A 23426-nucleotide genomic window follows, 5' to 3' on the forward strand; every position below is an offset into this window, starting at 1 on the left:
GGCTGTAGCATTTTTATGTTTACTGCTCAGAAGCAGATATTTCCAGATCTTGCCTAGAAGTGAAAGAGTGGCATCGACCACATAAAAATGGGAATGTTTATAATAACAACACTTGCCTCAGAAGCTTGCTGTAAGGATTCAATGAATTAATTAATATAAAACACAAGAGCATTGGCTCCACAGTTAATACTATAGAAGCTTAAGTTACTGTTTGTTATGTGTTATTGTGTGATTGTTATATGCAATTCTTCATGTCCAATGGAGGTATTTCTTCAGATTCTTATTGGCTATCCAAGGGGACATTATAATTTTTGTGGGGCCTTCCTCCCTTAAAGAATTAAAAATGATATTTTACAACTGTGTTGGTATAAATATGAATACATTAATATTAAATATTAAAATATTTTTACCTAAAAGTTCATTTTTTCCTGTTACTTTAAAAGTAAGTAAACCATTCTCATGGACCCTCAAAAAGTAATGGCCATAGAAACTGTGCCTAATGTGAAGTTCACTTGTGGATATCGGAAGCTTAGTGAACTTGGAGTATATGGGGGAGAACAGTTCTTAGCTGTTAAGTTCCTGGATGATAATGAAGAGTTTCATTTAACCATAATTAATCTGTTTTGTTAAATTTGTGAGAATATTTCACAATGCATCAGTCACTATACAAATAACTTAATCAAAAAGAAAATATAATCTTAGCATATGTTCACCACTCAGTGTTTTTTTACCTGAGTAATATCCATGTTCATTATATATTTTAAAGATAAACAATATGATTCAGCATCAGAATGCAAATCCAGTACTCAAGGACATTATACGAATTTATGATTCCTTGTTGTGGAAACACCATTTAGTTATTATACTTGTTGGTTGTGAGGAGTTCATTATGAGTTTTATCACTTGCCTCTTATTTTCTGGACAAAATACAATGGAATTATAAAATCATAAATGTCCTACTAACATGAATTAGTCCATTCTAAGTTAATTCAATCTAGTGAAGTGAATCTTTTCCAAACTGTTCTAAAAGAAGTTTGTCACTTATCAAGTATATCTTTATTAGGGCCTGGGACCGCTAATGTTTCCCTCAACGGGACCAACCCCTTTTACTGTGGATCTTCCTTAATGCCAACTTTGCTGCAACAGAGAACCAGTTCTGGATTTTCATTTGCAGAGCTTTGAATGTATCATAGTTCTAGTATGTGCCAAAATAATTGTCTATTTCTACAATAAGGCAGGAAAGTCATCTACTGCCTGTCAATACTTCAGCATTAATCTTCAAAAGGAAATCTTACTACTGGAACCTAAATGTTTCATCTCTTCTGTCAAAAACCCCTGGATGAGCTACCTCACAGGGAGACGTGGTCATATCAGGCCTGGAATTGCCTATGGAAACTACTAAGAAATCTCTCGAAAGACATCTAATATAAAGACTTTGCCCGCTTTTTTTCCTTTTCTTCTTCTTACTATATGGAATGCAGATGTGATAACTAGAACTCAATTAACCACCTTGACCCTAAGGTAGAAGCCATGTGTTGAACTTGGTAGAGAACCTGATAAAAGAAGCCTGTGTCTCTGATGAAGAAATGGCCAAAACAGCTCTGGAATACTGACTTCATTTATTTAAGAAATAAAGAAATGTCTCTCTTGTTTAAGCCATTTTAATTTCAGGTTTTCTGTTACTCATAGCTAAATCTAAGTCTAAACTACATTAAGTGTAGTGTTTAAAAATGAGTGAATATTAATAAAATAACAAGATAGTGAAAACCTCAGATATCCAGGAGAATTTTCTCATGCAAGTTTCTCTTTCTCTCTCTCTCTCTCTCTCACACACACACACACACAAGGACAAAAGTATAAAAGCTATGACAATCTCCTTATGAAACTCTTAACTCACTGATTGTAACTCATTTATTTACTTTTGTTTATGAATGGCATTTGCCTATTTCTTTTACTGACAGTACAAAGTATTACTAAGAAAACGAGATGAAACAGAACCAAACAGTAATAACAAGTAAGGCTAAACGATATATGTTGCATTAACCAGCGAATCTGTCCTCAACCCTTTTACTTGGATCAAGAGCCAGTAGCCCTATTGGACATAGCTTAAGAGCTATACTTTCTAATAGCAGTGCTCAATTATTATTACTGTGCATGAGCTGAATAAAAATGGATCTTAATCCTCTGTGTGTTTTCTCCAAGATTAGGCTTTAGAAACATTCCCTACTTTGCTCTGACATATATTGTTTTGAATTCATCAAAGCAGAAATGAAAAGAAATGCTTAAATCAACATCCTTCTCTCAGAAAACTTTTTTGTGCTGGTTCTCTACACTTATTTTTAGAGTTTATTAGCAGGAGCACCAGAAATGTATGGCTGGATAAGGAAGTACTCTCAATCATCCATCATCTGAATCACACTGAGTATTCAATTTAAAATCACGAACTCATCAATCACTAAATAGCTAGACTGAAAAGTATCAGTGGCCAGGAAGTTTTTGGTTTTTTTGGGTTTTTTTTTGTTTTTCCTTCTCTTTTTGCGGTATGCGGGCCTCTCACTGTTGTGGCCTCTCCCGTTGTGGAGCACAGGCTCCAGACGCGCAGGCCCAGCGGCCATGGCTCACGGGCCCAGCCGCTCCGCGGCATGTGTGGGATCTTCCCCGACCGGGGCACGAACCCGCGTCCCCTGCATCGGCAGGCGGACTCTCAACCACTGCGCCACCAGGGAAGCCCCGGCCAGAAAATTTTAGTCAGTGGACTGGTATAGTTCATATTTCCAGTTGTTCTCAATGTGAAGACTTATTTTTGTTTTCAACAACATCGTAGCACAGTAGCATGGTCGAGGTGCCCTAGTTAAATGAGTTTCCCATTTTTGGTGATTGTTCTAATTTTACGATAAAATTACCTAGGGAGAAGACAGTCCTTGTAGAAGCCTGGGATACCTGTGTATAGAGACGTTTTTACGATGTGCTTGCCTTTCTAAATTAATACCTCAATTATACATCTTTAGTAATACAAAAGTTTACTAGCCACACACTTAAAATATAGTAACTAGAATTGCTCTACATGACAAGGTAGCTACTAGCCACGTGTGACTTATTAAATTTTAAATAATTAATATTAAATAATATTAAAAATGCAATTCCTCAGTCACCCTAGCCACATTGCATGTGCTCAACAGACACACTTGGCTAGTGGCTACTCTTTTGAATAAAAAAGACATAGAACATTTCCACCATCACAGAAAGTTCTACTGGATAACACTGAACTAGATTTTCGTGTATCAACACACTTTGAAGGAGTATTAATTTAAAAATGTTTACTCAACAGAACAAATTTAGAAAATACAAAAAGAAAAATGTCCAAAAGATTTCAGTTAGAGACCAGGAGGCTTGAAACACCATGGGAAATGATAGCTATTCATAAAATAGCCATGACTAGAAATGTTTAAAAAAAATAGAGTTTCTGAAAAATAAGATTAATGCAGAGAAGCTATTTAAAAATAATCTGATTTAAAAGAGGCATCATGGAAATATAAATGTCAAGTAAGAGTGTTCAACTAATAAAAAACAATGGAATCAGTCTCCTTATCATACCAAAGTTATAATTCTTTAAAAACCAATAGCTTAAACAATTCTTAGAAAATAATTGCTAACTGGATGGAAGGTTTAGTGTTTGGGAACTCTAATTGTTCTTTCTTGGCTCTTTTTTTGTTTGTTTGTTTTGTTTTGTTTTGCGGTACGCGCGCCTCTCACCGCTGCGGCCTCTCCCGTTGAGGAGCACAGGCTCCGGACGCGCAGGCCCAGCCGCTCTGCGGTATGCGGGATCTTCCCGGACCGGGGCACGAACCCGTGTCCCCTGCATCGGCAGGCGGACTCTCAACTACTGCGCCACCAGGGAAGCCCAGCTGGCTCTTTGTAATGATGTCTCTTTTCCAGCTCTGGCTCTGGTTTCTTCTGACCTAGCCAGAAGATCCAAAGACTACTTCAAATGTTTGATTCTTCATTTCTCTAAGTATTGGAACACTGCTTCTCTCAGTAACTATGTATAGTACAGTATCGCATTTAAAGTATTCTTCCAAATTTATATGATGAGCATCACCCAGATAATTAGGATGACTATAAAGAATTCACTCTTAGACTACTTCACTATGGACTAAAAGAGGCTTTTTCAAAAAAATAATCAATATTCCCGTATGATCACACTATAGGCACATATTCAGTTCTGCCTTTCTAAAAGTGAAGGATAATATGGAGCTAGTCATTAGGATGAAGTGTTTCTCAGAAAAATTATCTGAAATCAGGAATCCACTTTTAAGAGATTAAACTGAAATAGAGATTTCCTTTCTCCATGGTCCTAGGAATTAAACTTGATGAGATCCAGCACTTTGAAACTTTTTGAAAATGTTGTGGGACAAGTCACCACATTTGAAGCATGACCTCAAACACGTCAGTTGGAACAAAACAGTCTGTTTTGAAAACAGCTTTCAGGAATTGGAAGACATGTCAACTTCAGATGCAACACTTACACTTCTTGATACTGTAAACGAATGCAATCCTGACCTGTCAAAAGAATACTGAATGACTACAGGTAAATTCTCCAGCACTAGAAGAGTTATGCCAACCTTTTCAATGTGTGAAAAACAGAATTAAGTCTTTAGTACTGCACATGAAAAAGAAGTCCAATTGTTTTAGGTTATACTTGAGTATTCAGTGTTTACCTCAAAAATTTCCATGAACTCTCACGGTAGGGAGTCCAGCCCAATTGTTGTGAATCCTTCTTTGGGGAGCAGCTTATAGCCACTCTAAAGCATTGAGAGTATCCCAACCCAAAAGTCAAGGCTGTATAAAGGTGCTTGCTAGCAGGGATTTTGGAGTCAGGATGCCTGCACTTGAATCCTAACTTGCCCATATTTGGATTCTTGAGTTTGTACTAACTCATCTGCAAAATATTGATAGAAATTGCAAATTTCTATAAAGTTATAGTACGACAAAAACTAGAGGATCCATGTAAAACCATTAGCACAATTACTAATACATAGTAAATACTAACACATAATATCTAATATTCGTATTATTGCTAAAATACCCTACTTAGACCTTTGCTTTTGTTATTCCCTCCATCCTCATTTCTTTTAAGAGCCCATACTCATCCTTAAGTAGTTCATTCAAGACTCACTATCAGCAAGCCCTCTATGAGACTCCCAGCTAGATTAGGTGTCCCTCTCCAAGGCTCCTATAATTCCCTGGCATAACTTTATTACTGTACCCTTCACATTGTAATGTGCATGTGTGTGTAAGTGTGTGTGTGTGTGTGTGTGTGTGTGTGTATTGTGAGAGAGAGAGACTACACTGTGGCACATGCCTTCAAGGCAGAAACTATGCCTCATTCATCTTTGTATCCCTAACACTTAGCAAGAGCATGCCCAGAGTAGGAATGCAAATATTTTCTGAATAAATGAAAGAATAGAATCTTGATATTTTCTAATAGCTACTGAAACAGAACATTTTAATATTCTTGCAACCAAAGCTGAACTAAACTGATGTTTTATTGAGTTTGCTTCCTTGTTTTCAATATGAATTCTTAGTGCTACATATTGAAAATCATTATCTCCAAGCTGAGATAATTTCCCTTTATAAACAGTATACTGCATATTTTAATCAAAACCAACATAAAAATCAGCAAAATAATGTATTCAATGCCCAGAGTGTTAGATCAAATTAAGTTAGATACAGTTCCTGACCTCTAAAAGTTTTTAATACAAGAGAGAAAGTACAAGATAAATAAACATAGATGCCTCTCAAATATATTCTGTATGTATGTACGTGTACATATCTATGTACATAGCTACAATATACGTAATAGAAATGTAGAGAAGTTAAATGCACCATAACAGGCCATAGTGTTTACCTAACAAGCATAGTTTCCTTGGAAATCCTCACCACATTAATGATTTTTAGAAATTTTTCATCATAGGAATGGCTTTCAGTCAAGTCCTAATTAATTTTTAGTAAACTATGAAACCATTCTAAGATGCTCATTATAACCTGAATGTATGTTGTCTCTAAATTTTAAGTTACATGAAAATGTCTTTATAAATATTTACTTTGTAATCATACCTGTTTATTTTTTAAGGCACTAATAATCTAGTGATTTTATAAATCAGAGATAACGTAATAAGTTACTTCCAGGAAGAAACAAAGAGATTATTAAGATTGTTGAAAATATTGTTTGTCCATTTATCAAGTGTAAGCTGGCATCATTTTCTGACTTAATATATGTTCATTACCACTGACATACTAATAAGCAAGTCAGATGAAAGTCTACAACTAACTTTTTTTTTTTTTTTTTGCCGTACACGGGCCTCTCACTGTTGTGGCCTCTCCCGTTGCGGGGCACAGGCTCCGTATGCGCAGGCTCAGCGGCCATGGCTCACGGGCCCAGCCGCTCCGCGGCATGTGGGATCTTCCCGGACCGGGGCATGAACCCGTGTTCCCTGCATCGGCAGGCGGACTCTCAACCACTGCACCACCAGGGAAGGGAAGCCCCTACAACTAACTTCTTGTAGCCAATATAAAGTCTATTTCTAAAGTAGTGACACAATCAATCCTCTCTGCTGTACTGAATGTGTATTTTATCCAGTCATGTATCATTTCAAAGATGCTTGGATAACTTCAAACAGAAGATGTTAGAAAACATCCTAGAGGTTCTTTTTCCCTCTGCAATAATATAAAATAAACAAGGCTCCACAACCTGCCCACCTTTTCACTAAACTATTTTAGAATGACTATGTTAAGGATTAGGTTTCGTCTTGAATGACTTCAATTAGGAACGGTGCAAATCACAAACAACACATGCTAGAACAGTCTATTATAATAGTCTTTCTAAATACACTTCAAGAGCAGGAAATCTAGTTTTGTCATTGCTGGTCTTGACACACTTTGAACCAAGCCTTTTTCTACAGCATTTCTACCTCTAGAAAAGCAGTTTACAGTCCTACTACTAGTTACTTGACAAATATAAATAATTTCTAGACTTACGTGTTTCTGAGGATAGTGTACATGTTTTGGAGACAGAACTAATCAATTCTTTCTAAGTCACATTTTGTTTACCTGTGAAATAAAAGCAAAGCCTATATTGCAGAATCACATGTTATAAGAAACAATGTATGTAAAGCAGAGCTTAGTGTAGTGCCTGACCCAGGGTAAATACTCATTAAATGAGAGCTCCTGTTATAATGATGATGATGACCATGATCATCATCATCTCCATTTTTTATGTCATGGAATTAATCTGATCAAAAAAGGAGGAACAGGAAAGCTGCATGTCTGACCCTTTTCCTCTCTCCATCCCAGTTATCTTAATAGGCTCATTATTAATGATCTTCCTAGGGAGTGATGGGAAAAATCATCAGAAACCTGAATGAACCTCAGCCTCTGGTCAAACAGAACCAGACTAGCCTGTGGGTGCTAGAACAATTCAATTAGGATTTTTAATATACTCTCTCCTTCTCTTCTCCCTTCCCTACTGGATTTTAAATGTCTGTTTGCACTGGGTAGATGCTTTCAGCTACAATGATATGGATAAACACTTCCATTGATGAGAAGGACTCCTACATAGCTTTTCCAGAAGAACATTGTCTATTGTGTGTTCTGTTTCATTTTTATAATACAATTAAACAGATGCATGGAGAAATCTGAGCCATGTAGCTAGGTTAACATTCAAACAATGCACTTTTATTAGCTCACAGAATGAAATTTCGCAAGGATTTTAAAAATCTGATAGAATTTATGCTCAAGTAGTAAACAGTATAAGGAAAGAGAAGAAAGAAAGGTTTTATAGCACTTCAAGTAAAAATAAAAGACCTGTTATTTTACCGCAAGATCGGTAGAAGTCATTGCATTTAGGCCCTATTCAGAGATACACAGTATTAGTGTCACTGTAGGTCATGACCTCAATGTACTTTCTTCCAGTCAGATCAACTTCAGATATCTGAGATCAAGGCAATGAGGGGAGTCCAGAAATCACACTACATGACAAAGTTTGAATGACTTAAGAAAGTCACCCTAGCAGAGAAAAGCCTAAGGAGGGCCATGATATCTCTCTTCAAGTACAGCCCTGGAAAAGATGTGAAAAAGAAAACATTCTGTTCTGTCGCTAAAACCTAATCTGGATAAACCAGTGATAGAGAAAAGTGTTCCATGTCAGCTCAACGTTTTAAAACTTGATAAAAACGTGAGTTGTGCTGCCTTAAACTTCCAATTACACAGATTATTCAGAAAAGTTCATAGAAGGCCATATAAATATAGAGAATACATTAGAAAGAGGGGCTTTCAACTGGTAGAAGTTTGAGCCAGGTGATCTACAAGAAGTTTTTAGTTTCAAGATTCTATGATTCTAAGAATATAAAGAACTACTGTTTGAAAAATCTCACTTAAATGTCTGTATCTATGAACATGTTACTGAATTTATGTAAGTCTCATGGAGTATGATGGCTTAAGCAAATAACATGAAATCAAATGGGATTTGGATATCGCTGCAAATAAGTAAAAGTTAATTAGAACAAAGGAAGCAAAAGCACTAAGAAAATTGAGAGGTAATATTTAAATTAATTGCTTTCTTATTATAGAAATGGGTCTTTCAAAATATAGAACACGTAAAGACTTAATATATTTCAGTGTACTTATCTCTGAATCAACACATTTATATTAAAGAGCAAATATTATAGTATTTTCAATGGTAATACTAAACTATTTATAAATTGATGTTTTGAATCATTTGAAACTACAATGGATATAGGCACTCTTAAACCATTTGGAAAAAAGCAAATACCAATTATATTTTACCCACAAAAAAATTAAGAGAAAACCAACAGCTACAGAACTCAAAAGTTAGCTCACATGCATCCTAGCCATTCTTTCCTATTTACTAGGACAGGCCTCAAAGGAGGAAAGGAGGCCCCGATAGGAGAATAACCCTGTTCAAATATCCTTGTAATTTCATTTGCTCCACAGTCTCTAACTTGACTACAAGAATTGATGATTGACTCTTGTTCTTTCCAACCCAGGCAAACAATCACTCATTTCAGAGCGTTAAAAAGTTCTTCACACATCTTATACAGTGCAAACACAAATATATCTTTAAACTGCATCCAGGCTCTGTAGAGTCAGCCAGTGAGAAGAGCCAGGATTTAAAATTCCAGTTCTGCATAGAAATTATTCTTTCATACTTATATCTTTTCTTCATAGTGCCAAGCATATATTGTCTGGCACATAGGGATAGTCAATAAATTGAGTTAAATGAAATCTGGATTCTATGTTTATTTGTTAGGTTTTGCATATGACCGTGCATTTATTTTTCTGTTTTTCTGGGCATCATATTTTTTTCTGTTAAACAGTAATGTTCCAGCATGTTCAACTGAATGCAACACCTGATGTACATCAATTTCATAGATTATTAATAAATACCAATTCTAAGGTGATGGTGAGAGACAGTTACAGAGAACAATGTTATAGAGAGGTAAAGTCATATGTCATGTATCACAGATTATTTAGGGTGCTCAAGTGTTAAGACCATAAAACAAGATTCAAATGTCATCTAATTCAATCTCTATTCCATCCTCCTGCTAGAACTGTTTCTCTAATTTCACAAATATGAATTGAATTTTTTTGTATTCAGAAAGACATTTTTAATTTACTTTCATTTATTCCAAGGATATTTATTGATCACTTATGAGGGTCAAAACACATGAGAAAAGTAAAACATACACATATGAGAACAAATATAACTTATAAGTGAAGGTATTATTATTTGTGTGACAATAATTACTTTCAAATTAATTCAGAGCAGAATTTATTAAGATTTAAAACGTGACAAGTAATTCCAGATTTTTGTTCAGTCAACATTCGACAGATATTTGAATGCCAAAGGAATCTATGCACTGTGCCCAGAATACACTCTGCATTTTTCTGCCACTGAGGCTGCTTATGCCAGGTAACAAAAGCCTCCTCTATGCCCCACCATGGCTGACATCACTAATTGGCCATGCCATCCATTACTGGTGACCCTAGACATGCCTGAAAATTCTTCTCACCAGTCACACAGGAAACTTCTAAATTCTAATGGAGTTAGCATACAAGGAAAAAAAATACATATACACTTCCATAGCTCTTAGTACACGGGATAGTGAGTAACGTGCTAGCTAGACAATAGTCTATGTCTAATGGTTTTGCATTAGATTTGGAAATATTCTCTAAATGGCCATTTCTTACGCTGATTGTCTATAAAAGCCAAGGCCATAATATTTCCTGATGACATAAATCTGGAAATTTTTGTTGAAGCTCAGAACAATGGCCCAGGATAGATATGTATAGCTATGAGCCAACAGCACAGAGATGAGAGAAATAATACAGAAATGTAGAGGATTTCTTTACAAGGTTAAGGAAAGTGAATAAGGATTTTGAGAACAGTTTTACAGAGGAATAAAATCAGCATGTCAAAACTCTAGACATTTATTTCATGTGTAATTTTTTAATGTACGTTGAGCTGAAGACTTTGCATCTGCGGGAATTTTATTTCTGTATGCAGATATTTGTGTGTCAGAGAATGTGTGTAGCTGAGAGAGAAGTAGCTACAAAGTATTATGAGTGATATAAGTACCTAAAGTGGGTTGGACACTTAACTCTCCAGTAAAAAGGAAAAAAAAAATCTTTATTAAGCATCCATGATCCACAAAGCAATGTTCTAGGCATTGTTATAAAACCTGCAGGAGAGATTTCAACTAAAGTCTGAGGTTCTCTGAAGAGAGAACTTTTGTCAGCAGGCATATTGAGGCACCTTAAACACAACAAGGCTACAGGTAGATCATTTTTGATCCAGGGATTGTTTTTCTTAATTGGTTCCTAGGGATACTGCAAATGAACAGAAATACAATATGAGCTCAGAAACAAATTATTAAAAATAAATTGCATGTGTAGCTCTTCAATAAAAGATTCTTCTAAATCAACTAAAATAAAAGTGAACAAAAATTATAGACCCAATTAAAATATATTCTGGATTAAAATTTTTAAATCCATTTTTTTAAATATTGCAGATTTCAGTAGCAGGTCAGAACTTTGAAGCACGGTGCGAGTGGTATTTGTCTGATGTTTCTGTCTGGCTCCAATCTTTGGTAGAAGCCTAAGATTCTTTTACTGGGGTACCTGATCAGGATCATGAATTTCTGTTGAATATTCTCTGATATTCTCCTAGAAGAACTTCATATCCAAATTCAGACTTGTTTCTCAAACATGTTCTATTGTTTTTGGTTACAGCTTCCTATTTTAACTAAAAGAATTTGCTTGATTTTTTTAAATAACAGTTCTAGCTGTGTGAACTAAAACATGTTTCTGAAGGAGAGGCCGTATTTTGGTTTGCTCCCATTTTATTGAATAATTATTTAACTTATTTTCATTGATCATTCTTGACAATGGGAATGAAAATGTGGCAAAGCAAGGACAGCCCATGCATGGTATGAAAAAATATCACTGCTATGTCTATGGAGGTGGTGCCTGCCAGAAAGTATGGGCCCAATAAATCTAGACTCTTCCTTGCCCTATTGTAAGTCAGATTATCTCCTTACACACATACACATTCATTCATTCATTCATATTCTCCCTCCCTCTCCTTCCCTCCTTCCCTTTTTCTCTCTCCCCAAATATATTTTGTTCAGCAAAAGTGGCATTACAGAGGGTTGATAAAACTGTCTTTCCTATTTATCTGACTTGGAATAAACCTGCATCATCTAACTAATCTCACTTCAAACCAAGATTTCGAAATGTCATGGCAGGTCTCTTGATCTTGACACTAAGAGACATTTAAGTTTCCATGAGATTACATTTATCAGGACTTTTATGACTGAATCATAACTTTTGACCAAAAGTTTCCTACTTTTACCAAAGTTAATAACCAGAAATCCTGTAGCCACAGCTAATCAGACAGCATCCTTCAAGGCAGGAAGTGAATTTCAATTCCTGGCCATAGGAATCTTCAATCAACCTTTCCCAAGACCCTTCTCTTTGCACCTAGACCTCACGGGAAAACGTTCATTACATACTTCCCTATATTTACCAGGAAAGACTATGAAGTCATTTTGGACAGGCTAGCAGCCATGAAAAGCCAATTAAAAAGCTCAACATCAAATCAGCCATTCTGTGGATTTTTACACAAAACTTCCCTTATGCTCAATTATAATCTAAGAATGCACTAGTAATTTGTTTTCTATATTTAGGTCCTCCACAGTTGAAATCCCTGACATGTGATTAAAAATTATCCTCTTTGAAAAGTAAATCCTTTTGAATCAATTTTCTGCTTGTATAGAAGAAAAAAAAAGAGGAAAAAGAGAAAAAAATATACTCTAAGAAAATTCTGGTCTCATGAGATTTAGATTGACTTTACACTGGGTGCTGTCTTGGCTTCTCATAAGCTTTTCCCTAACTCACAGACCCCGATCTAAGACTCCATATTCCTTATGTTCATTATGATCAGTTGGCCAGTTAGCTTCTGCCCCCACTGAGGAAAGCTCAGCCCACCCATGCCTGACAGTTTAGGAAATCAGTAAGTTTAAAAGCTCACAATCCCCAACTCCCGAAAGGAAGCAGTTGTATCGTCTTTATTCTAGTTGCTCTGCAGAAGAGTAGTACTAATGTCCATTATCCACATCACCTTGTTCCTTGGCACAAGATAAGATGGGGCTTTTGCAAAAAAGAATCCATTTATCACCTACACTGAAGATTATTCAATTTCTATCTATCTTCCTACATATATATTCATTAGGTAATATGAAAAACTAGCACTTTTGCTACTTCGTCTAGATCGTTGTTTTGGTTTTGGTTTTTTTTCATCTCCAGCTCTAGTTTTTATTGTCCCTCACAGGTCTCTCTCAATGCAAATTCCACAGCCCAAATCCCAGCCAGAAGGAATGACAAATAATTAAGGACAAAAGATGAAAATAATTCACATGAGACTGTATGATGAACTTTGCATACTCACGACTATATGCCAACTATCTGTTATCAAGGAAATGGAATAAAGCTCTTCAGACCAATGAAAAGTTAGTTTTCTCTTAAGAGAGAAAGGTGGAATATGTATATAATGCCTAAGGGATGTCAAGTACTTGCCATAGGAGGCCAGTACAATAAACAAACAAGTACCAAAGTGTCATTTTTCAGTGTTCCCTTATTTACAGACAAATTACAAAATTATATAGAAATTAAACCCACTTGCATATTAGAAATGCACTTCAATTCACCCATGGATCAAAGAGTCATTGTTTTAAACAGTGTATTTTAACCTCCTTTCAAAAGATTACTAGCTCAAGATCAAAATATTCCCAGATTAGAATATCAGAGCTATCCTCAACATACAATCTTCCAGATCACTGGAAATTTTAAGAATCACTGGTTCTTAAAATTTTATGAGAGAAGTGAAAATGCAGTTGTCATGGTTCCCACCTCCAGACATTACTTCAGTTGTTTTAGGTGGCTGCTAAGGGTCTATATTTTTGCAAGTGTCCCAGGTGGTCCTAATTCTGATGGCCTTTCCATCCACACTAAGAAACATCACCCAGAATTTTCTCAACTCTACAAATGAATCTTGTAATATAGAAACGATATCCCATCCCTACCATGCTCACAACTCTCTAATGTCTATTATGTCTCAAATGAAACCAAAGATCTTTGTTGTGGTCCACAATGTCCTACATCATCTCATCCCAACAACCTTTCAGACAGTATTTGCTACGAAGCCCCTCCCCTGCTTTACTTCAATTACAGTGGCCTTAGGGAGAATACACCTTGTGGTCTTGGTACTTTTCTCTCTTCTTCTAAACTCTTCATCCAGATATTCACAGGACTCCCTTCATCCCTTCAGAAAGCCATCAGCTCAGATATTCCCCTAGGAAAGGCTTTGTCTGTCCCCTATACAAAACAGCACACTTCTTACCCTGATTTACTTTATTAATAGCACCCACCACTGCCTGGAATTATATATCTGTGTTCACTTTCTGCCTCTCCTACTAGAATACACAGTTCTTAAGGTCTGGAAGTTAGCAGTTATGCTTACTGCCATGGTCAATGACAGGCAGTAAATGATCAACCAAAGTCTGTTAAATGGAATTGAACACTATGAGTCACATTTTGATTTCCTAAGAGGATAAGTTACTGGTGAGACTTTGGGTTTCCCAAAGCACTATTACTGGTATTTTTAAAAGTGAGGAAAGTGAGGAAGATGGAAGAATCAGGCCCACATAAGAGCAAAAAAGACAAGACCTTTTACTTTTAGAACAAAACCTTCCCATTCTATTTGACATTATTTCAACTGTCTTCCTACTCTTTTACATTATTTTTTCTCATTATTAACTTCTGATAACTCACTTATTCTCCGCACACTTTTTATGATTATGATCTTCTTTACATAACAGACTTGTCAAAACTTCCAATGCAAAATGGATTGCACCATGCCAGGATATGTATCTACATGTATATTTACATTTTGTAAAACTGCCTTTTAATCGCTTAGAATGAAAACTTCTTCCTGAACAGAGAATACATTTATCTCATGTGTCATTTACAGACAACAGTTCTCTATTTTTAAACAATTCCATTCTATGCAGAAATGAGTGCACCTGAATAAAGGAAAAAAGTGCCAATTTGTGTTTACTGGGTAAGAAAGAGAACACCTTTCTAGTGACTGTCACCCAGGTACCTTTTTGACCCACGTGTCACTTGGGCTACTCGTATTTAGATAGGGGACTGAACTTGAAAGAGAAGGCAGTACATTTCTGTGCAGATTCACTTACATTATAACATATCTCCATATGCTTCCCAGAGGCACCTGCAATCTACCCAGCCTTCACCAGAAAGCAAACTGATTAAGGAAATAGCCATCGACAGCCATTAATTCTAACCTTTGCAGAGAAGAATGAGTTACAGCCCTCCCTAGTTAAAAGAGAAAAATAAAAAGGATGGATTGTAGTGCATTCAAAGACAAAGTGTTCAAATAAAAAAAAAACTTGAAATTTGTTAACATTGAACAAAGCATGTGATTAGATTAGTCGATTCTTGCTAATGTTGAGATGGCACTGGTCCATGGCTAAGGAGCTCTCCATGGTGTGCATGTATCATCTCACAGCATGACCAGCAACACAGTAACCAGGTAATAAGTCTCCAAAAGGTATAGACCCAAACCTCAAAAGCCTTTCCATGTAGTTAGGCAGGCAAGAAGTAAAACCATAAATTATATAAAAAAATAGCACTTACTAATGTCAAGTGTAATTCCAACTATAGAAGATGTAGGCTTGGGAGGTTGAGAAGGCTTCATGGAGAAGGTCAGTGTAAAGACTGGCTCTCAAAGGAGAAAATTAAAGGGCAAAAAAATCCAGTGGAATCTACTAATGCAAGGAGATATGCAAATGTACACAGAAATGTGTAGAGAAGGTGTTTCACCCTGGGTTTCTTTTCAATACCAGATCATAACTCACACCGTCAAATCTATCTGCTGAAGTTAGTGGGAGAACAATGCCTATTTCTATATATATGCTCATGCTCGGAAAACAATATAAGACACATGGAGAGTAGGGAAATAAAAGAGTGAAATCATTTTTACAGCTCTGCAGGAAGAATCATACCTCCTTTTCAGGGAAAGTTCTTTTCACCTTTCCCCTTCTTTCAATGAAAGAGAAGTTAAATTGTACAGTTTTTAACAATCTACAGGCCAACTCCTGTATAGATAATTCAGACAAAGTAACTGATTTATTTTCTTCTCCATCAGGCCAGGTAAAATTTCACCATTAAGTAGTTTTCCCCCAAATGACCTAAGAGTTCACCAGATGAGAAACACAGGGTTGCGTTATATCAACTGGGCACCTCATGATAAACTCCAGTACTGTATGAATAAATGCAGAGCTAGCAGTGATACTGAGGGATGTGGAAAGAGTGAGTCACAGAGAGTAGAACTAGGAGAGAAATGCATTAAAATAATAGAATAAAGAACATACTTATTCCTTTCTTATCCCTGAGCATCTGCAGTAACCCCCAGCTAATTAGTACTGCACATTTCTAGATAATGTTTTAAGGTCTTCAGGGGAAAAAAAAGAGTAGAAAATTGAAATTTCAAAAAGCACTACTGATATTTAATTGTGTAACTATGGGCAGGCCAAAAACAATTGTGTATGTGTAAAATGACAGATTTTAAATAGACAACAGCTAAGTTTCCTTCCACCAGGAATTCAGAAATTAGGGAATAAGAAATTTGAACTTCATGAACTCGTTTTCAAAGATGAGTATAATTGGGAGAAAAGTTTAGACAAATACATGACATCAGAATTAAATGAAGTAATTATACAAATAAAATATATATAAGATCAAGTCTATCTGTACTCTAAAGGGAAATCCTGAAAAGAAAAAAAAAAATCATAACAGACCCACTGAAAATTAGAAACCGGTCCCTTTTCTAGGATGCCGTGCCAGGAGAACACATCTCATCTCCTCCTGACATACCTCTGTCTTGCAGCCAAGCAAAGGCTTATAGAAAAAGACATAGAAAGCTGGGTGAATACACACTTTCAAAAAATACATACGTCACGTCAAATATTATCTCTAATTCAAATGGTGACTAAAACAAAATGAAGACACTTAAGATTTGGTTCCCTGTAATGCTAAAGGAGGAATACATATCACATTTTGTACATCTCTCTAAAAGTTCATTTTCAGCTCTCATCAATTAACATGCTCTATAAAGAACTCTGTAAAAAATGTGGTATAGTATGCCAAAATAAAAATGGATGTTACTCATAGAATGGCTCTTCACCCAAAAGATAAATTTTGGTCCCCCTGCCGCCCCCCCAGCCCGGCACCTCGTGAAGATGTATTTGATTAACACGTTAGCAATATTCCTGCATAGGTGCTGGCACAGGAGAAACTATAATTCCACCCATTTTCAGTATTGCTGGGTAAACCAGAAGTCTCTACATAAATGATTCCACAAGATACACTCCCAACATTCCCTAAAGCTATGTAGTCAGAATAGTGATGAATAGAAGGAAGATATTTCAAAGTTTCTTCTTCTTTTTAATAATATATACTTTATAACATGTACTATATAAAGTATATAACATATACAACACAGTTAATATGTGTATATATTGTATGGGATATATAGCATACTTGTATGTTATATGAAATAGAACATATATGACATACATAACATATTTTATATAAATATATAATCCCCCTACAATTATGCCATTCTAAAAAGAGGAATTTTCCTCATACATTGTTAGGAAAATTACAGTAAAAGTATTTTGCTTTTTTGTTTCTTAAAACAGCAATTTACCAACTATATCAAAATTAAAATATTATAGATTTAGTTTTGATAGTCTTATAAATAGACAACTACACTAAGTTTTCTAGGAGCATAGTTGTAATTCTACCATATTTGTTTCTGATGAATGTACCCTATAAATGAAATTTTTGTTTTCCCAGGTTTGCAGGGAAACCAAGAATGCAGGTATTGCCTAAAATAATAGCTCCCCAAATATTTAATGTGCCACCTGGTACCTCTTCTAATTCACAAGTCATGAGCCTAAGGTTCAATGGTAAACTGAACTTAAATATATGTTTGTAAAATCGTTTTTCATTACGGGTGAATATTTGGAAATTTCCTAAATTTGACACCATTTAAGTACTACCACCTAAATGAAAAATAACAACCGGATGTTACTGCCCAGAGGTCATTAAGACAAAAGAGGACTTCCAGGTTCTTATTCTCCCAAGGCAGTTTAGGGTAGTAACTAGAGGTTACTTTGCAGAAAAGAGGGAGGCCGGAAGTAAAAGGGTCATCAGGGCCCAGTGCAGGTCAACAAGTATGCTCAGAAAGAAAGGACTGAATGGAGGAAGAAATATACAGGGCCACCCAATTTAAACATTGTTTTAAAAAAACCTTTCTGACATTCTTTCATTGACTTTTAAAATTGTGCTCTTGATGTTTCATACTTTAATTCATAGGAAATGGGTAGACTTCAAATTATATTTTAAAGCATTCACTTTACTAGCAAATTAAATAATTACTTATGTAACGGGCATGGTTAAAATATGGAATAATGATATATATGCTATTTCAAGGAGTACAAAAATGATTAGATGAATACACAATAGACCCACTCATTTCTTCAGACCGAAAAACCAACTGAATATTGTCTAAAATGACCTGAGAGGTAGCAGATAATTCTGCCAGTCCTGAATTACAAAATTCTTGGCCCTTTCTTTTCATGTAGATAATGTTTGTATGAGCTGGAACTTTCAAACACCACTGTCTAGGATTGCATTCTCACTTCTATTATCATTAATTGATGAATATTAGCTCCATTAAAAATAACAGCCACATAAAAAGAGTTCATTGACTGTAATGGGAAATTCCTGGTCATCTATCAGACACGGATTGATTTTAGCTGCAACTACTGAGTATTTTCCAAAAAGTTTGTATCTTACACTTCATCGTATAAGACTACAGTGTAAAAAATAAATTCAAGCAATGGCTTTTGTTAATACTTTCTATTCTTAAATGAAGCTACTGAGTCACAATGCAACCAAAGTTAAGACACCAAAAAGGCAGGATTTTTTTCATCTATTTTTTCAGAAAAGTATAATACATTTAAAATATATTTTGATGAGAAACAGAAGACATTTTTTGAGAAAACTTTGCTACATTATAAAGCATATGCTTTGTTAAATGTTCGTATATATTCTCCAATAAATGGGTTGTATCTTGATTGCAACATTTCTACATCTTAAAAGCATGACTGCTATATTACACCAGGATCATTAATTACCTTAATTTCCTGAAAATTAAAATTTTCATCTATAGTGGAACTTAAGTCTTAGAAGTAACTCCCATTTTACTTCCAAGTTCTGAGAAAGTGTGTGTATTTAATTTTTCTTACATACTAACATTCAGAACACGTGAACTAAAACCATTTCATAGATTTTACTCAGGTGTTGTGATTTAGTTTCTTAATTCATTTCAAAAAGTAGATGCTTCTAAGCGTCTTATTTATATAATAAAAATTGTTATCAGTGGTTAACAATTCCTCATCTTTTCCTGAAAACAAAAATAGATTTCATAATAAAATAAAAATTTGAAAGTCATTTCAGAAAACAAGTTTTAAAATAATACTAACTTCTCAAGTCTAGAATAGAAATTTCTAGCCAGATGAAATTAGCATCTCATCAACATTCATTGTAACAATGCTTAAATTCAATCAGGTAGAGGGCATATAGTATTAAAATGACTTACTGATACTTCATGAAAAACACTGTCACAGACACCTAATTTTTAAAAATATATTTCCTTTTAATACTTCTTTCATTTCCTCTTAACATAGAGTCCTCTTTTTATTCATAGGTACTTCTAATTTGAAGTCCTGATAGTGATTTATACTATCCAACTGTCCTTAATAAAGACTTCAAATGACATAAAGACAACAAGACACAAACCTCTTGGTTACAACTAAGCACCTGCACTGCTAAAGTATTCTGCATCTTCTTCAAAATGTGTCACAAAATTACCAACAGGATAAAAGGGAAATATAAGCAGTAGGTCATAGAATTTTCACTGATTCATTTTTGAAAATCCACTAGTAGGCCTTCAAAAATATATGAGACTAAATCAAAATCATAAGTCATTATATTTTACTTTAACATAATTTCTTGACTTCGCCCAAAATTCTTCACATATAAAATATTCCATTAGTTAGCCATAGGACAACATGAGAATTTTGTTCAACACAATATGTCTAATAAAATTAAGTTGACTTTAACCACATTGTCATTTAAAGAAGGCAATTAAATTAGGCTGAAACACAAAATTTAAAAAGCAGCCTTGGGAATAACTTTTTCTCTTACAGCCATTACCAAATCCTATTGAACTGATTAACCATGCAAGAAAAGCAGCATAAAGCTGAAGAAAGGGCACTAACATCACTACTTGGCTTATCTAAGAACTCATAAAAGTAAAAAGCTCTTACCATTTGATTTTACTATATAATATATAAATGCTGCTACTTTTCTGCAGTTTAACATTATTAGTAATGTCATATCTTTCTTCAACCATCTAAAAATCTTAATTCTAGCTTAAATTTTATTTTAAAGAACAATATTAATTCAGAATATGTCCCTTTGGTGGCAAAACACAATTACCACCAAATAAAATAATAAAAGAATTCTAAAAGGAAATTGGGGCCCAAAATTCTCTAATGCAACCAGCCCTTGGTGACCATCAATCTCATCAGATACTGCTCTGCCCTCTGTGTATTTAATGAATATGCGCCCATTGCCTGATGGGATCTGTAGTTTCTTTAAAAAAGTGTGGTAAGAGTCACTTGCTTCTTTATTTGAAACTATGAACGCAGAAACTTAAATATGTTGCAAATATCATTCCACTGCATTTTGTAGAGTTGATCAGTTTCAGCCCTGATATTCTAAAACACTGCATAACTTATCAGCCATAATGAAAATGCATATATATGAATATGTGCATACACATTACAAAATCCTTTGATAATATCTATAATCTATGTCTTAAAATGCTGTAAAATGAGAATTATGTTTCTGAGAGGGAAAATGCATGCCAGAAGTATTCACATGAAAATAATATTTCAAATATACGTGGAAACTTTTCAGTTCAATACACTGAAGCACTTTCTAGGCATTTCAATATACACTGTGTATTTTCATACCTTTACTTGAACACAAATTTTGTGTTTTTCATTATCATTATATTTTTATGGCTTCATACATATAATACTGATGATCTTTATATTCAGGAATTCCTAAATTTCTTTCTGGATTTATCACTTTCAGGCATCAATACTCAACACTGGCCAGCAACTTCCTAAATACTTCAATCACTACATCATACTCATATCATAGATCAAAAGAGTTCTTCAGAACCATTTAGATAATATTTTCCTGAACCCATTTAAGAAAGAGAAAGATTATTTGCTCTTAGTAAGTATATAACTTAAATGGGTGCACAACCACCACACACATATACCACCTCCATCCCATTTCCCTTGATGGCACCTACCCTAGTGTTGTCATGGTGACGATGGTGTACCAGAAGGCAGCAGGGATGCTGGTGAACTTGCTAGCGGAAGACCCCTTCTCTGCGTAGAACATAACCGTAGCGAAGATGATGATAGCCATGGTGAGCGAGAAGAGCAAGAAGCCCAATTCAGAGGCACAGCTCTTCAGTGTGTACCCCAGGATGCGCAGGCCTTGAGAGTGGCGGGAAAACTTAAAGATCCGGAAGACCCGGAAGACGCGGAGTGTGACAAAGGCTCCACTGACATCCTCATTGTCTGTCATCACCAGCCCAATGTAATAAGGCAGGATGGCCACCACATCGATGATACTCATGACGCTACGCACAAAACGGTAACGACTAGGAGCTGCTGCCAGGCGAAGCAAGTACTCAACTGTGAAGATCATGACACAGGCTGTATCCAAGCAAAAGAAGGCCACGGCGTACCGCTCCCCACAGGGCAGTTCTTTAATGTGACCTGGGCTAGACCCACAGGGCACTGTTTCTACCACATTAGCGATGACTGAGACGGCAATGAAGAAGCCGGTAACATAGTAGAACACCAGGGCCATTGTGCTGGTGTGAGGGTTCTCAAAAGCCCGCCAGACCCTCTGCCGAGCCGTCATAGTGGGCAGCGCGCTCTCTCCGGTGTTGTCGGTATCAACATCGTCCTGAAGACGCTCCGCGTTCTCTCGTCGGCGATCCTTGTACTCCTCATAACAGCAGTCGCCAATAATTTCTGGGATGAGGCCAAAGAAGGCTAATTCTTCATCATAAGCGGAGATGCACTCATGGCGAGGGTAGTGGAGTTTCCCAGTGCGGTAGAAATTCAGGATGTGGCGGAAGATGTCTGGGTCACGGTCAAAAAAATACTGCTGAGTCTCTGGATGGTAGAAAAAGTCCCTCTCCGAACTGCCCAGCAGAGTGTCTGGGTACCGTTCCAGGGTGTCCTGCCATGTCTGGAAACGAGTGCCACTCACATTCAGCACAATTAGAGCATCCTGAGTCCTTTTCCTCTCCTGCCTCGGGGGAGCTGGCATGGGCCCCGAGGCCACAGGCATCCACCCAATGGCCGCTGCCCTTGCAAAGGGCAGCCACGCTGCTACCCCCGCCGCCATGGTTCCTTCAAGTGCAGGCCAGAAGGGCAACCAAGTCTCTACAATGGGTCACTCAAAGTAGCCACAATCACCCACTTCCTCCCGTCAAACAAATACTACTGGTCCAGAGGTATCAGCCTTACTCCAAGGTAGGGCTCCTGGTGAAGTCACAGTTCTCAGAGGGCAAGTTTCCCTCAAAGACAGGTATTTGGAGTAACGGGGGGAAAATACAATGTCCTAACAATCACACCCAACAAAACCTAATCAAACCTCTTCCTGCAGTCGGACCAGGCTAGCCCCGGCACAAATAAGTACACAGGTGACTTTCGATGCCTCAATTTCTTCAAACAGGTGTCTTTGATTTCTCCCTTAACACAATCTGGACTGTGTGTCGTGTAGGATAGAGGAGACGAAGGACAGACACTCAGTGGTATTCTTTTGAAGAATTAGGGAACCCTTACACCTTCCTTTTCAGCTCTTTCAAACCTTCCCTTTTCAAGTGGCCCTTCCCGCCAAAGGAATCTCAAGAAGGAGACCTGTTGTTGTAGCTTCCGAGGTTCGGTCACAGCCGCTGCCCCACGTCTCTTTGGGAGTCCGGTCGCCACCTCTACTCCTCGGGACGTATTTGCAGAGACGGAAGTGCTGTGCGTTGGACGCGGCCAGAGGGCATTAATATAGATCCTCCTCCCTCACGTCTACGAGCACCCTCCGTGTCTGCCAAAAGCATTCGCCCAATCTCCCCTTTACTCTCTTGTCAAGTTCAGCTCAGGTGCAGTGTGACAGCTACAGAGCCCGGGAGCTGGCAGCCGCCACTGCCGCCGCGGCAGCAACATCTGCTTCCGCGCACAACGCGCCTCGGCCGCGGTACATACCTGGCGAAGTGCGCGCCGGAGCTGAGTTGCGGAGACTTTCTCCTCGCGGTGCACCCGGAACGGGAAAAGCTGAGAAAGCAGCTCGCGAGCAGCCGAATCCGATGCGCCGAGGGAGCATAAATAAAGCTCAAGCGAGCTCTTCTCCCCCTTCCCCCATTCCTCCGTGCCTCCCTCCTCCTTTTCACCTTCCAAAAGCCAGGCGCAGGCGAGCCGAGCAGCAGCAACAAGTTCAAAAGGTGCGGGGGAGTCGAGAACGGAGGGGACTCGCTCCTGCCAACTTACTGCGCCGCGGCGGTTGCCGGGGCCCGAGCGGCGCGGTGCGGGGCTGCGGGGCTGCGGGGC

The 23426-nt window shown here is 37.0% G+C and overlaps 1 protein-coding gene across 1 annotated transcript in view; it reads right to left on the bottom strand.

Moving 5' to 3' along the window:
* Positions 1-23371, bottom strand: part of KCND2 (potassium voltage-gated channel subfamily D member 2) — a 470191-nt gene extending 446820 nt beyond the window's left edge. The window contains exon 1 of the mRNA XM_027102094.1: positions 21119-23371. Within this exon, the coding sequence (XP_026957895.1) occupies positions 21119-22233 (1115 nt within the window). The 5' untranslated portion in view covers positions 22234-23371. The remainder of the gene's footprint in view (positions 1-21118) is intronic.
* Positions 23372-23426: the final 55 nt, after the last annotated feature.

Source organism: Aethalodelphis obliquidens, unplaced genomic scaffold (genome assembly GCF_003676395.1).
Source record: "Aethalodelphis obliquidens isolate GAN/ISIS:26980383/991018 unplaced genomic scaffold, ASM367639v1 scaffold5, whole genome shotgun sequence".
Lineage (NCBI taxonomy): Eukaryota > Metazoa > Chordata > Mammalia > Artiodactyla > Delphinidae > Aethalodelphis > Aethalodelphis obliquidens.